Source organism: Mus musculus, chromosome 9, assembly GCF_000001635.26.
Source record: "Mus musculus strain C57BL/6J chromosome 9, GRCm38.p6 C57BL/6J".
NCBI classification, from domain to species: Eukaryota; Metazoa; Chordata; class Mammalia; order Rodentia; family Muridae; genus Mus; species Mus musculus.
The window spans coordinates 22,339,336-22,355,146 of record NC_000075.6 but is presented as its reverse complement, the minus strand read 5'-3'; the positions used below and the strand labels follow the sequence as shown (position 1 = coordinate 22,355,146).

The window sequence follows — 15,811 nt, the reverse complement described above, 5'->3', positions numbered from 1 at the left end:
ACTTTGTAGACTCTGACCTCTCCTTACGCCTTTATGGTAAGTTCTCGGTATTGAACTTAGTTGCTAGGCTTGTATGGCAGACTCCACTTTGGGGCCGTGTTTATTTTTTAAATATGAACAGATAATCCAATTTTCAGTTGTTCAGTAAACTCTTTATGAATTATTTTTTATTGATTTTTTTTTGTGATTATAGATACCCAGTGTATATAGTGCTTCAATATTTTGTGCTATTACTTTTATAGATACTTTAAATAACACAGCAATAATTTATTTCATGTTTTCTTTTTGGATTTTTTTTTTTTTTTTTTTGGTGTTTTGTTTTGGAGACAGGGTTTCTCTGTGTAGCCCTGGCTGTCCTGGAACTCACTCTGTAGACCAGGCTGGCCTGGAACTTAGAAATCCGCCTGCCTTTGCCTCCCAAGTGCTGGGATTAAAGGTGTTTTGAGAGTGTTTCTCTGTGTAGCCCTGGCTTTCCTAGAAATACCTTTGTAGACCAGTTTGGCCTGGAACTCAGATCTGCCTGCCTTTGTTGGGATCAAAGGTGTGCACCACTCCCAGCTGTAACAATATTTTAGTATCAATAAAAGATAATTAGTACGAAATACATATTTTTAAAACTACAGTCAAAGCCAGGCGTGGTGGTGCACGCCTTTAATCCCAGCACTCGGGAGGCAGAGGCAGGCGGATTTCTGAGTTCGAGGCCAGCCTGGTCTGCAAAGTGAGTTCCAGGACAGCCAGGGCTACACAGAGAAACCCTGTCTCGAGAAAACAAACAAACAAACAAGCAAACAAAAAAACTACAGTCAAAATCTAATTTGAAAAATATTTCTGCCTTTATTATTACTTATTTGATTTTGGGCCCTGGGAGAATGGACTGAGGTACATAATTTACATTGCAAAGCAGACCCAGGGACGGGGAAGAAAGTCTCTTTACTGTAAAGTGAGCAATTCAAGACGGGTTAGGTTGTATTAAGGCAGGTTAATTGTGAAGCTGCTATCCGGTGGGTGAGTTCACTGCCCCCAAGGCCTGAGGCCAGGGAGTGACGGTAGCAGAGGGAGAGAGAAAGGCTGTTAGTGCAGGGAGGGAGGGGGAGAGGGGAGGGAAGGAGGTGTTCCTAGGTGTTAGGCTGGAAAACTCAGGGTTGGGGGCAGGGTATGTCAGGTAGGGACTGAGGGATGCTGGAGAACCTGGAGGCCGGGTCTGCTTTGACATGTAAGATATGCACCTCAGTCCCCTGTCCTGGGTCGGAAACAAATATTACTATTGTTTTAGAGACATTTCACATAGCCTGCATGCCACAGCTCAGGCTTGAGGAGCAGAGGAGGACAGCTGGTGGGGGTCACCGCTCGCCCTTCTTGTTCCATGATGCTCATGGGAGAGAGTTTAGATAGCTCTGCAGGCCTGGTTCCTTTCCAGCCCTAGTGTATGAGTGCACTGTCACTGTCTACACACACACACACACACACACCAGAAGAGGGCGTCGGATCCACGACAGACATGTGCTTGCTGCTAACTTCTGAGTCATCTCTCCAGCCCTAGAGATTTTTACAAAGATTTGATTTTTATAACATATTTCTGGGTTGTGTTTTAAGAAAAATGTGCTTTTACCATTTTTTAAAATCATTTTACTATTCTTGACATTTTTTGTTGTATTTCTTTAAAACCAATTGAGTCTTTTATTTTGAGTCCTGTAATACTGTTTGCACATTTTTAAAGGCATAACTTTAGTTTTTTATTACAATTTTATTTAATCCTCTTTTCCCTCAGGCATGATGTTTCCAATGACTTTGAAATAAACATTGAAGTTTACAGCCTGGTAAGCAGCTAAAACTTTCTGAAATGAACAATAATGCATTTCCTTAGTGTCTCAGTCAGGGCTTCTATTCCTGCACAAACGTCATGACCAGGAAGCAGTTGGGGAGGAAAGGGTTTATTCGGCTTACACTTCCATACTGCTGTTCATCACCAAGGAAGTCAGGACTGGAACTCAAGCAGGTCAGGAAGCAGGAGCTGATGCAGAGGCCATGGAGGGATGTTCATTACTGGCTTGCTTCTCCTGGCTTGCTCAGCCTGCTCTCTTATAGAACCAAGACTACCAGCCCAGAGACAGTCCTACCCACAGGGGGCCTTTCCTCCTTGATCACTAATTGAGGAAATGCCTTACAGCTGGATCTCATGGAGGCATTTCCTCAACTGAAGCTCCTTTCTCTGTGATAACTCCAGCTGTGTCAAATTGACACACAAAACCAGCCAGTACACTTAGTGATATCATATTTTAAGATAATATATTTTGGATTTCTGTACAGGTACAAAAGAAAGATTCCTTGGGCCCCGATAAGAAGAAGAAAGCCTCCAAGTCCAAGGTGAGGATTGCGCAGACCTCGTACAACACGGGAGTTTGATATCATCTTAGTTAGCGTTGCTGTTGCTATGAAGAGACCATGACCAGCAACTTTTATAAAGGAAAACAGTTTATTGGGGCCACCTTAAATTTCAGAGATGTAGTCCATTATTTTCGTGGCAGAAAGAATGGCAGCATGCAGGAAGACACAGTGCTGGAGACGGAGCTGAGAGTTCTACATCAGGATCAGTAGGCAACAGAAAGAGCGAGAAACACTGGGCTGGGATTAAACAATTGCATCACCATGCCCAGCTGCTCTCAGTTTTTTAAATCTTTCTTTAGTCTAACTTTTTGTTGGGTGGAAAGGAAAACTTTTTAAATAATTTCTTTAGCTCTACTTTAAAATAGGATACCAATATTTGAAAAGCCTTGATAAAGTCATTAAGTATGGTCTATTTATATTCAACAGTTATTTTCTATGTGATAACTTTAGTTTTAAGCTCTGAATTGCAATATTTAGTAGAAAATATGCTAAGTTCTCTTGTTTTCCAGGCTATTACTCCAAAGAGACTCCTCACATCTATAACTTCAGTAAGTAGAAATTTTCTAAAAATGCAATCCTTTAATAAGTCTACATTTTGAATAAATCTACACATTGACTGACTAGCTTTAAACCTTGACTATTGTAGATGTCTTTAACATCCACTAATGTGTCCCAGAGCTTGAAGGAGAAAGCAGGTTTACAAGTTGAAGTCCACTCAACTTTCTCAAAAGAAGTTAAATATTTTAATTGCTGATACTTACATGGGAAGAAATATTTTCTCAAATGTAGTCCTTATAATATTAAAATTTCATACTCTAAATAAAAGAAATAATTAATGTGTCTTCTTTATCCTTTCTTTGTTAGAAAAGCAGCCTTCATTCTTCAGGTGAGTGGACCTAAGCTATTTGAAGCTTTAGAATAATTAAACTTAGCAGTTGCATGCCTTTATAAATATATTTATCCATACACTCATACATACACATGCCTTCTCGATTTGCAAACTTGGTTTACACACCTCACACACAGAGTAAAACTGGAAGACACTGGGCATGGTGCCTCCCAGTTGTGGGTGAGATACTTGAAGCTGAAGCAAGAGGACTGCTGTCCTTTCAAGGCTGTTCTGGGCCATGGTGAGTTCTAGGCTGGCCTGGCTGAAGGGATGAATCCCTGCCTCAAAAAACAGAAGCAAATGGGAAAGAATGAGAAGAAATAAAAGACAGTGGGGCAGAGTCTCTGTGGCAGTTTGATTTCTTCCATGTGGAGGGGGAGAGGTGTTACTTAGTGTCTTAGCCACTGTTCTATTGCTGTGAAGAGACAACTTTCTCAAGACCAAAGCAGCTCTTAGAAGAGGAAGCGTTTACTTAGAGGCTTGCTTACAGTTTCAGAGGGTGAGTCCATGACTGCCATGGCAGAAGGCAGACAGGCAGTAGCTGAGCACTTTATACTCTGATCCACAGGCAGCATACAGGGGTAAGGGGAGGAGCGGGAGGGAAAAATTGAGTCTGGCTTGGCATGGGTTTTTGAAACCTCAAACCCCAGGCCTAGTGATACATCTCCCGTGAGGCCATGTCTCCGTAAGCAGGCCATATACACCTCCTAATCTTCCTCAATGGTTTATCAACTGAGAACTGAGCATTCGGCTATACAAGCCTGAGAGGCCATTCCCGTTTGAACTAGCACACTTAGGAAAGCCAATCTGAACTAAATATCACTCCCTGTTTCTCTACAGTTATGGCCAGTCCCGGAGGTCTCGGTGCTGTGCGTACCAGCAACTTTACCCTAGTTGGATCTCACACACTCTCCTTATCTTCTGTTGGAGACACTAAGTTTGCTTTGGACAAGGTAACTCAGCTGTCCTTATGATTGTGTTACACTGAAAACCATTAACCTATAGAGATTTCAAAGAACTTTCAAATGTTTAAAACCTTTGGCTGAGATAAACATTCTTTGATTGTTCATATACGGGTACATATGAGTGATAATGTTAGGAGTGTTTCGTATTTTAATACTACAGCTAGTTAGATCTTCAAGTTTATATTGCTTTCTGTGCCAGTTAAGTGTTTTCTTACAGTTAGATGCTGTTTATATTTTAAAACAATTCAATATGTTATAGATTTGGACTTTTCTATTTTATAGGTCAGGGTCTTAACTGTGTCATTAAGAGTAGCCTGAAATCTTCTTGGTCCTCCTGCCTCAGCCTCTCAGTACTGGGATTTTAGGCATGTACTAACCACATCTTTTTAGAAATTTCTTTCCTGTATTCCTTCCCAAATTTAAAGCTTCAAACTTCAGATCTCTATTTTATCGCTCTGGAGTGGTCTTTGCCGTAAGTGTGAAATAAGTGTTTAAATAGCTAGTGAGACCGTGGTGGGGATGAGAGCCGGAGGTCAATAGCCTGGGGCTGACTCCTCATACGTAATATAGTGCTGGTTTTTAAAATACAGGTTTTTGCATCTTTAAAAATTAATAAATTTGTATTGACATATAGTAATTTGCATATTTTCACATGTGTATACAGTGTGCACTAATTCAGTCAGGAAGTTAGACTTGATGTCTCTTTATTTCTTAACATTTTACAACTAGAAGAACCTGTCTTAGTTTTTCCTAAAATGTATAATAGTTTGTTATGAACTATAATCCTCCCACTGTAATATAAATACTAAATTTTTTCCTTTTAACTAATTGTGGGTTTTTTTTCCTGCTTTTTCTTTTTCTTTTTTGAGTTGAGGTCTCATAGCCCAGACCCTCAGTGTTATTAATGTATAGCTGAGGCTGACCTAGAACTCCCGACCTCCTGATCTACCTGTAAATTTCAGAGAGTACCAATATGATAACTTAGTTATCAAGCCTAGCTTGATTGTATCTTAGTACTTGTCTTGACCTTTAGGTCCCCTCCCCGCCCCCATTCCATCCCTTTTCCTGTTTCTCTTCTCCATCTCTAGAAATCACTGCTGACATCTTACTAACTTGTAAGACATCTTGCACATATGGGTAGAGCTTCAGTCTTCAGAGTTTTGTATTGGTATTAGAGAATTCTGCGATCAGAACCAAGAGGCGAGGCTGAGGCTTGGTTTCTATTATTTCTTATCTGTTTCCTCCTCAGCTGCACTGGAGTGTGAACACAGGGCTTGTGCATGCTCAGGCTGTAAGCTAGCAATTTACTTCTGAATTTTGAGCAAAGTCATTTCATCTCTCTAGGATCTTATTTTTTCTCATAGGAAATATTAGATCAATACAAGCCAGCTTATCTTTAAACTATGAAAAAAATTCTTTTAATTTTGGTTGATAGACAAAAGTGCTGACTATATTTAAATTTTTGACTACCATTAACACAAAAAAATGTATTTTAACATGCTAAAACCTAAAATTGTAACTTATTTAGTAATTCAACTAGTCTTAACACATTGAGTGATTCTGGGTCTTTTTTTCTTTTTTCTTTTTTCTTTTTTTGTTTATTTTAGATAAATTTTGATGTAAGAGAACAGGAGCTACTGGGCTATTTGTTCCAGGAAAAGGTTGCTTTATTTTCTTTATTTGAAATTAATATGCTTAAGAAGTCATTTTCTGCCTGTGTTATTTCTTAATCATCCTTATACTAATGCTGCTGATTAAGTATATGTTCTAATGAATAAATTAAATTTAATAAATTTTTTAAAATTAATTTTTTAAAAAGAACAGTAACTAACCAACCCTTGATTTTTAGTCCATGTGTGTTTGTTTCACTAAACACTCTTGTGTATTTTTGGTATACTTGAATAATTAACAAAATATATGTTATATATGAGACAAAAAAGTTATTCTTTGGGCTCTTGGGTATGGCATCTTTTTCTCTACTTTCAAAATTCTTCAAAAGGTTTTTTTTTTAATTTCTTGATAATTTTCATTGCTTTGGAATTTTCTCTATAGTTTCTTCTATTTTACGATTTTTCTTTTTTTAAAGATGGTTTCATTTATTCTTGGCTGTCTTCAAACTTTACTATGTAACCAAAGGTGACCTTCAACTTGGGATTCTCTTTACCTTCCAAGCTCTCTGATCACAGCCATTGGTCTTCGTGGCTGGATTATGGATGGGGTCAGATTCAGGGTTTCATGCGTGGTAGACAAGGACTCTACCGACTGAGCTGCATCCCCAGACCACCTTTTACAATTTTTAAAAATCTATATTCGCTTCCTTCCTTCCTTCCTTCCTTTCTTTCTTTCTTTCTTTCTTTCTTTCTTTCTTTCTTTCGAGTACATGGATGCTCTCCTCAGGCACACCAGAAGAGGGCATCAGATCTCATTACAGATGGTTGTGAGCCACCATGTAGGTGCAGGGAATTGAACTCAGGTCCTCTGGAAGAGCAGTCAGTGCTCTTAACCACTGAGCCATCTCTCCACCCCTCATATTTATTTATTTATTTATTTATTTTTCATATTTATTTTTATCAGTACTAATTAGAATAGGAAATTAATAACTATGTTTAAGATTAAAAGTGTTCCATATTTGACTTCTGATATACTAAAAGCTATTGGTATGATGTTTTAAGATTGTTCTTATAGAAGCCGGGCGGTGGTGGCGCACGCCTTTAATCCCAGCACTTGGGAGGCAGAGGTAAGCCGATCTCTGAGTTCGAGGGCAGCCTGGTCTACAGAGTGAGTTCCAGGACAGCCAGGGCTACACAGAGAAACCCTGTTTCGAAAAAAACAAAAGAAAAAAAAAAAAAAACAAAGCAAGACAAAAAAAAGATTGTTCTTGTGGCTATGAGTATTTTGGCTGCATGTATGTATATGCACCATGTATGTACCTGGTTCCTGCAGAAGCCAAAAGGGGGGAGTTAGATGCCCTAGAACCACAAGTAGGAGATTTCCATGTTAAATGAGCTGATACCTAAATTAAAAGCTGAATCCCGGAGCCTAAATCATGAATCCCAGCCAGTTGCAGACTTTACTACGCTCTTTATGCCAGTGCGACATCCAGCTTTATACTTTAGTGGGAAGAGCTCAACTGGCTTGAAAGAACCACTGAGGTGTGTGGAGAGGTTTTCTTTAGGAAACGGTAATGTCACTTAATATTTTTTAGAGAAAACAGTAATGAAATAAAACAAGTATAGACTTAGAGGGCTTTGACGTTGGAGCCAGAGTGACTGGGCACTCTTTCTCCTTAGACAGTTCTTACTGTGTAGCTCTGGCTGCCTGGGTATTCTTGGTCGACACTGTTTGCCTTGAGCTTGTCTTGAACTCATAGTGATCCTCCTGCCTCTGCCTCCCAAGTGCTGGAATCTAAGCCATATGCCAAGCAAGACATCTGACCAATCAGGCATTCTTATCTGTAAAGAAATTCAATTTATGCCTTTTTGTCCGTGTAATTATTTCTGCCTTTTTATGCTAACCTGTGCCAGGGTGTGGTGACTTGCATTGTTCATTCATCCTGGATATCTCTTAATAGTAATCAATGAAGTGTAGATGGCCTTAGAAAGACTCGGGCAGAACAGATTAGGGCAGGAGCCTTTTATTCTGTGTGTTAGTAAGGAAGATTTGACATGTTTTGAATTTGGTTTCTTGTTTTTGTTTTTCATAACAGGGATTTTGTGTGTAGCCCTGACTGCCCTGGACTCACCCTGTAGACTAGGCTGGCCTCCAACTCACAGAGATCTACATGCCTCTGCCTCCTGAGTGCTGGGATTAAAGGCAGATGCCACCACTGCCTGGCCCTTTCTTAATTTTTGAAATCTTATATAAATAAGTATTTCCATACTAGTCACCATGCTTTAATTTGCAAGAAAATATCAACTCCTAAACTTAATTGGTAGGAACAATATAGTTTCAGTTTTATGGTTTTTTTTTTTTTGGTTTTTTGGTTTTTTGGTTTGTTTTTTTTTTTTTTTTTCTGAGATAGAGAGTGTGTGTTGTGTATGGGGTCTTGAGATTCAAACTGAGGGACTCCTGCATGGTCAGGTGCCCCTCACTGATTTTGTCAGCTTTTGCAGCATATATTAAACTTCCTGGCAAACTGTTCCATTTATCTCTGATCTCTATTGTTATAGACTTGACTTTCTTTTTTGAGGTCTCTTGTGTGTTCTAAGCTGACCACAAATGTGTTGCGATCTTCTGTCTCGGCCTCCTGGGTTGTTTGGGTTCAGTTTTTGTTTCAGGTACCTTGAGACTGAGCTGGGCCCTCTGGTCTCCAGCCCGTTTGCAGCTAACATTTGCTCATGAGATCCTGGTAGGGAAGCCTGGTGGGCAGGATGCCACTTACCTGACAGGCAGGACAGCCCCCTGCACCTTGCACAGGGGAAAAGCGGTGCCTGGCAGAGGCTGAGGTCTTCCTGGAGCTTAGTACTAGACACGTACTGCTTTCCAAGTGCTTGGCTGTCTTCACATTATCTTAGTCCAGACATAGGAAACATTTGTTTGATGTCTTTTCTTTTTTTTTTTGAGATTTATTTATTTATGTTATGTATGTGAGTACACTGTAACTCTCTCCAGACACACCAGAGAGGGCATCGGATTCCATTACAGATGGTTGTGAGCCACCATGTGGTTTGTAGATTGAATTCCGGACCTCTGGAAGAGCAGTCAGTGCTCTTAACCGCTGAGCCATTGCTACAGCCCCATCTTTTTTCTTTAACTTTGAAATTATAATTATGTAATTTCCCCCTCTCCTTTCTCCCTTCAAACTCTTCCAAACGCCCATTCTTTTTTTTTTTTTGTTTTGTTTTGTTTTGTTTTTGGGAGACAGGGTTTCTCTGTATAGCCCTGGCTGTCCTGGAACTCACTTTGTAGACCAGGCTGGCCTCGAACTCAGAAATCCACCTGCCTCTGCCTCCCTAGTGCTGGGATTAAAGGCGTGCGCCACCACGCCCGGCCCAAACGCCCATTCTTGCCCTCTTTCAAATTCATGGCCTCTGACATTAATGGCAGCTTCTGACATTCCTAGGAGACACATGTTAGCCATGCTCTCTGATCTCTGACTCTCAGTCCTCCTGCTCCCTCTTCCTCAGAGTAGTCTGAACTGTAGGCCAGGGAGTTGGGTTATAGAGGAACCTCCTGGGACAGGACTCCACAGCTCTGTTTTGGTTGGTTGTAGTCTGCCATAATGGTCTCTGTCTGCTGCAAACAGAAGTTAAGTTTGTTTTGTTTTGTTTGTTTTTGTTAAGTTTACCCAATTTTTTTGTTGTTGTTTTTTGTTTTTAAAGAAATGAGGCCTTTTGTAAGTTTTTAAAAAGATTTATTTGTTTATTTATTTATTTAATGTAAATACACTGTGGTTGTTTTCAGACACCCCAGACGAGGGCATCCAATCTCGATCTCATTACGGATGGCTGTGAGCCACCAGGTGGGTGCTGGGATTTGAACTCAGGGTCTTTGGAAGAGCAGTTGGTGCTCTTAACCACTGAGCCATCTCTCCAGCCCCTTTTGTAAGTTTTTAATCTCTAAATTAGAAATAGAATCCTAGGCACTTAATTGTACAAATCTTTCAAACTTGGTGAAATAAAGTTAGTAGACAGAATCTGGTAATAGTTTTTTGGGGATGTATCTGTCCCTGATTATTATATCAGCCATGGTTGAGAGCAGTCACTACCTTGTGAGTAATGGGACACAGTTTGCATAGAGGCAAACGCACCCCTTCTTCACAGAGGTTAAACAGAGCCTCTAGGTTGAGCTCAGCACTGCTGCGCTGGTACCTCTAGTCCTGTTTCTGTCTTCTGTCAGGCTGACTGACTCCTGGACTCCAGAGTTTTAGAAATCTGCCCCAAGTAAATAAAATGGCACAAGAACTGAGCTCTGTGTTAGGTGTGTTTCAGGCAGTCTTTAAAATGAGTATATGACCTAGAGGGTGGTTATTGTCACATCCCTGTTCTCCTGGGATAAAAATATAGTGTTGAAGGGAAGTATTGTTAGTGCCATGTAGGTCCATAAAGCCTTACCTTTCCTTTATTCAAGGACAGTTAGGAACAGGAATTTACCAAGGGAAATATAGGGTTATTTAAAGCTTTGCCTATCTGGAGAAGATAGCCTCTGTGTGTGTGTGTGTGTGTGTGTGTGTGTGTGTGTGTGTGTGTGTATGTGTGTGTGTGTGTAGATAGCCTGTGTGTGTGTGTGTATGTGGCAGAGATTATAAAAAAGAAATGTACCTAGAAATATGTGTATGTTAATTTGTGAGATAAATTTTCTGAAATCCCCTTTGAGGAGGCAGTGCGCTTATTGTCAGCCATTAGCCTTTGCCTCCACCAGCCAGAGAGTCATGGGGAAATTTTGAGTCCATTGGTTCTGAATCCCTCTTTTAGCAGTGTGTTTGTGTGTGTTGTAAATAGATGCTTCTTAACTTGAAATGAGTTCATATTCTGATCATCTCATTATAAGTTGAAAATTCACTTCAGATACCGAAAGCTGTTGAACATGGCTTATCCCTCCCATAAACACAGCCAGGACACTTACATTAGCCTGTGCTTGGTCAGACTTGTGTAACATAAATCCTGTTGTTTAGGAAAAGTAATAGATAGCTTGTGGACTTTGCTGAATCTTTTAACAAGTAAAAACCTGCTAAAGGCATGAGATACTGAAAAGTAATAGCTGCCTATTTGTGACCTATATGGAGCTGTGATAGGAAGGGCTGCCCAGCAACAAGAGACTCACTTGTTAGCCTAAGAAAGATGAGAATTCCAAGTATGGTCTCTGCTTATTGCATAGCACAGTTGTAAGTATCAAACACCATAAACTGTGTCGTTGTAACCTGTTAAGAATATTTCTTATGTGTTTAAATTTCTTCCCTTTCAAACAAACTTGTTTTTCTTATGAAAATTATGTACACAAAAGCTAGTCTACAGCAATAGAAAGTAGCCACATTTCCCTGGAGATTGACACAGGAGGATGTAAGAGGCCATAAGAATGTCTGAGACTGACTGGTCATGCTATGTATACTCAAAGAGCCGAAACACTGTATTCAAGGGGCAGGCAAGATGGCTTAGCATGAAGCACTGGCTGTACCAGCCTTAGGACCTGGGTTTGACGGGAACAGACTCCAGAGTCATTCTCTGAGCTCTGTAACTGTGCATGCGTGGACACATGCATGCTTGTGTCAAGATGGTAAAGGAAAAAGTACATGTAAAGAAAGATCTTAAGGCACAGTTGAATGGGCTTTGTCACAGCCAACAGCATTCTGTCACTCGCTTATAGTCAGTCCCAACTGCACACAGTTCTTCCCACTCCTGTCCTACATTGGTTTTGCTTGTTGTTCACTTTCTGTAAATGGAACTACATGCATGATCTTCTAAGTGTAACCAGTTTTGCTCAACATGATGCCCTTTGAAATGCACTCATGATATGTATTAGGAGTTCATTGCTTCTAAAATGATCAGCTGGGGGTAGTGGTTCACATTTTTAATTTGAGAACTTAAGAAAGCTGCAAATAGGTCTCTTGAGTTCAAGGTCAGCCTGGGGGATATATACTGAGGCCTTGTCTGCAAAAAAGGAAAAGGAAAAAAAAGGAAAAACAACCTTCCACACAAATACACCCACAGCTTAGTAAGTAAACAATGATTCACTAAGGTAAAACTCACTCAACAAAAACAGAAGTTTTGACATGAATAGTCTGGCGGCTCTTACCCATTCATGATGTTGTACAGTGCTGTCTCCAAAAGTGGAGGAAGCTCTCTGACACCATTTGAGTGACTTCTGACGTCTTGGCTTGCTTCTGTGGATATATGCACATGCAATGTATGAGTATGAGTGCCTGTGTATGCTTTTTTGGGCTTATCTCCAGGAATGTAATTGAGTCATATGGATAATTTGGCTTATCCTTATAAAGAGCCACCAAACAATTTTCACAGAACCCAGAACACTGGATATTTCTACCAATGATGCCATGAGGTTCCACTTCCCTGTTCTATTTTCTATTTTCCACTTCCCTGTTCCTATCACAGCTCCATATAGGTCACAAATAGGCAGCCGTTACTTTTCAGTATCTCATGCCTTTATCAGGTTTTTACTGGTTAAAAGATTCAGCAAAGTCCACGAGCTATCTATTACTTTTCCTAAACAACAGGATTTATGTTACATGAGTCTGACCAAGCACAGGATCTAAATAACTTTAAAAGTCCCACAGTCTTTACATATTCTTAAAATTTCAATCTCTTCAAAATATCCATCTCTTTTAAAATCCAAAGTCTTTTTACAATTAAAAGTCTCTTAACTGTGGGCTCCACTAAAACAGTTTCTTCCTTCAAGAGGGAAAATATCAGGGCACAGTCACAATCAAAAGCAAAAGTCAATCTCCAACCGTCCACTGTCTGGGATCCAACTCAAGATCTTCTGGGCTCCTCCAAGGGCTTGGGTCACTTCTCCAGCCATGCCCTTTGTAGCACACTCGCCATCCTAGGAGCTGTGCAGTGGCTCAAAGTGGCTTTATGATTGAGTTTGAGCCACCATGACCATCTGCCTTGTGAGTTTGATTTGCATTCAGTTTTGGCTCTTTTGCTGTTGAGCTCTTTGGCTTTTCTGGCACTACAAATTTATTTAATCATCTTCCCCTCCTCCCCCCCTCCCCCCCCCCCCCCCCCAGACAGGGTTTCTCTGTATAACTCACTCTGTAGACCAGGCTGGCCTCAAACACAGAAATCCGCCTGCCTCTGCCTCCCGAGTGCTGGGATTAAAGGCGCACACCACCACACCCGGCTTACTTTTTTTAAAGAATTATTTATGTATATGAGTACACTGTAGCTGTCTTCAGACACACCAGAAGAGGGCATCAGATCCCATTACAGATGGTTGTGAGCCACCATGTGGTTGCTGGGAACTGAACTTAGGTCCTCTGGAAGGGCATTGAGAGCTCTTAACCACTGAGCCATCTCTTTAGTGCAAATACAACTTTGAGAACCAATTCCTTTGTCTCATGCTCATGTGATTATAGTGTCATGATAGTCCTTTTGTTTTTTTTTTCTCGATTACATTTGTTTACTTTGTGTGCTTGTGCATGTCATCATAGTACTTTTATGTAAGTCAGAGAACAATGTGGGCCCTGGGGAACAAACTCAGGTTGTCACTCAGGTCTCAAGCACTCTTACTCACTGAGTCATCTTAGTAGCCCTGGCTTTTTTCTTTCTTGTTTGTTTGTTTTGTTTTTCGAAACAAAGCCTCCTGTAACCAGCTTGGCCTTGAACTTACTCTGTATCTGAGAATGATCTTAACCATTTCCGCTTCTCAGTGCTTGGATTAAACTTGTGCCACTGCTATTGGCTGTGATTGTTATAATTGTTTTTAACATTAATATACATATGAATGCATTTTAGTTGCTTCTTTTTATGCATGCTTATATTTTTATACATGCATAAAGATTTTGATTACATTTACAACAGAGATGTAAGAACCTTTGTGGCATATGTACTCACTGATAAGTGGATACTAGCCCAAAACCTAGGATACCCACGATATAAGATACAATTTCCTAAACACATGAAACTCAAGAAAAATGAAGACTGAAGTGTGGACACTATGCCCCTCCTTAGAAGTGGGAACAAAACACCCATGGAAGGAGTTACAGAAACAAAGTATGGAGCTGAGATGAAAGGATGGACCATGTAGAGACTGCCATATCCAGGGATCCACCCCATAATCAGCTTCCAAATGCTGACACCATTGCATACACTAGCAAGATTTTACTGAAAGGACCCAGATGTAGCTGTCTCTTGTGAGACTATGCCGGGGCCTAGCAAACACAGAAGTGGATGCTCACAGTCAGCTAATGGATGGATCACAGGGCTCCCAATGGAGGAGCTAGAGAAAGTACCCAAGGAGCTAAAGGGATCTTCAACCCTATAGGTGGAACAACATTATGAACTAACCAGTACCCCTGAGCTCTTGACTCTAGTTGCATATGTATCAAAAGATGGCCTAGTCGGCCATCACTGGAAAGAGAGGCCCATTGGACACGCAGACTTTGTGTGCCCCGGTACAGGGAAACGCCAGGGCCAAAGGGGGGGAGTGGGTGGGTAGGGGAGTGGGGGTGGGTGGGTAAGGGGGACTTTTGGTATAGCATTGGAAATGTAAATGAGCTAAATACCTAATAAAAAATGGAAAAAAAAAAAAAAGAACCTTTGTGGCTACACCACTGAAGAAAAAAATGTCTTTTCTTTACTCTTCAATTGTTTATCTGCCTATTAATCCTCGGGATGGGTGGGGCCCTATGAGCACCTTCCCCTTTCATGACAGAATGTTGACAGACCTAATCTCACACAGGTTCTGTACAGGTAATCACAGCTACTGTGAGTGCAGGAATGCAATGGCCATGTCATAGCCCTGAGTCAGCACATCTCACATCATTGCTCCTGAGCCAGTACATCCCATTGTTACCCCTTCTTCCTCCAACTGTTACCTTATTACCCCTCCTTCACTCAGCAGTCATTTAGTCTCTGCATTTTGATCAGCTGTGGATCTCTGTAGTTTATTGTTAATTTTTCAAGAGTCCCTGTTCTAAAAGGATTTAATTTTGATGAAGCCTATTTTATTCTCATGTAACTTGTGATTTTTATATAGCATCTGACAATTCATTGCTAAATTATGATTATGAAATTTTACTTCTGTGTTTTCTTCTAAAGATATTTCTGTAATATTAGTTCTCATTAAGTCATTATCTATCCTGGGTTAACTTACGTTTGGTGTGAGGGTGAAGTTTAGCTTGTCTTGCTTAGCTTTTCTGACAACTTGACATAAGCTAGAGTTATTTGAGATTAGGAATCCTAAATTGAGAAAATATTTCCGGATTGGCTTGTGGGTATCTTCTTTGATGTGGGAGGGCCCAGTTTACTGTGGGCAGCGGCACTACTAGGCAGATGATCGATCCTGGGGTGTACAAGACAGAGAGCTATGAAAATCATAGGGAGCAAGCTAGTAAGCGGCGCTCCGCCATGGCTTCTGCTTCAGTTCCTGCCCTGACTTTGCTCTGTGATGGACCGCCACTGAAAATGTAAGATGAAATATGTCCTTTCCTCTCCAAGATGCTTTAGCACAGCAATGTGAGCCCAACAGAGACACCAGCCTTACTCCTTCACATGGAAATTTCCAGTTTTCTCAATACTATTTGTTCAAGACTGCTCTATTTTTAGAGTAGTCTTGGCATGGTTTTCAAAAATTAATTGGCAAGAAAGCCACAAATAATTGGGTATCAGTATTTAGGGTTTTTTTGGTCTCTGCCTTTCAGTCTAAAGACTGGGTCAGGGCCTTGTGCATGCTACACAGATCCTTGCCCACTGCCACTTCTCCAGCCCTTTCCTGGCTCTCAGCTCTGCTCCATTTCTCATGTCTGTCCTTAAGCTTCTGTCTTGCGGCTGTGATTGTTTAAGCTTTGAATTAATTCCTGAAATGGGGAAGGCGTTCATCTGGTGCTCTTCTGGTTGTTTTGATGACTTGCAGTTTCACTGAGGCTAAGGATTGCCTTTGCAGTCTTTGTGTG

The 15,811-nt window shown here is 40.7% G+C and overlaps 1 protein-coding gene across 4 annotated transcripts in view; it reads left to right on the top strand.

Moving 5' to 3' along the window:
- Positions 1-15,811, top strand: part of Anln (anillin, actin binding protein) — a 57,998-nt gene that overhangs the window by 34,065 nt on the left and 8,122 nt on the right. For 3 of the 4 annotated variants that reach the window (XM_011242594.1, XM_006510581.4, XM_006510582.4), the window contains 6 exons: positions 1,769-1,817; positions 2,308-2,364; positions 2,895-2,933; positions 3,250-3,271; positions 4,115-4,227; positions 5,847-5,900. In XM_011242594.1, coding sequence (XP_011240896.1) covers positions 1,769-1,817; positions 2,308-2,364; positions 2,895-2,933; positions 3,250-3,271; positions 4,115-4,227; positions 5,847-5,900 — 334 coding nt within the window. The remainder of the gene's footprint in view (positions 1-1,768; positions 1,818-2,307; positions 2,365-2,894; positions 2,934-3,249; positions 3,272-4,114; positions 4,228-5,846; positions 5,901-15,811) is intronic. The other variant, NM_028390.3, reaches the window with a different exon arrangement.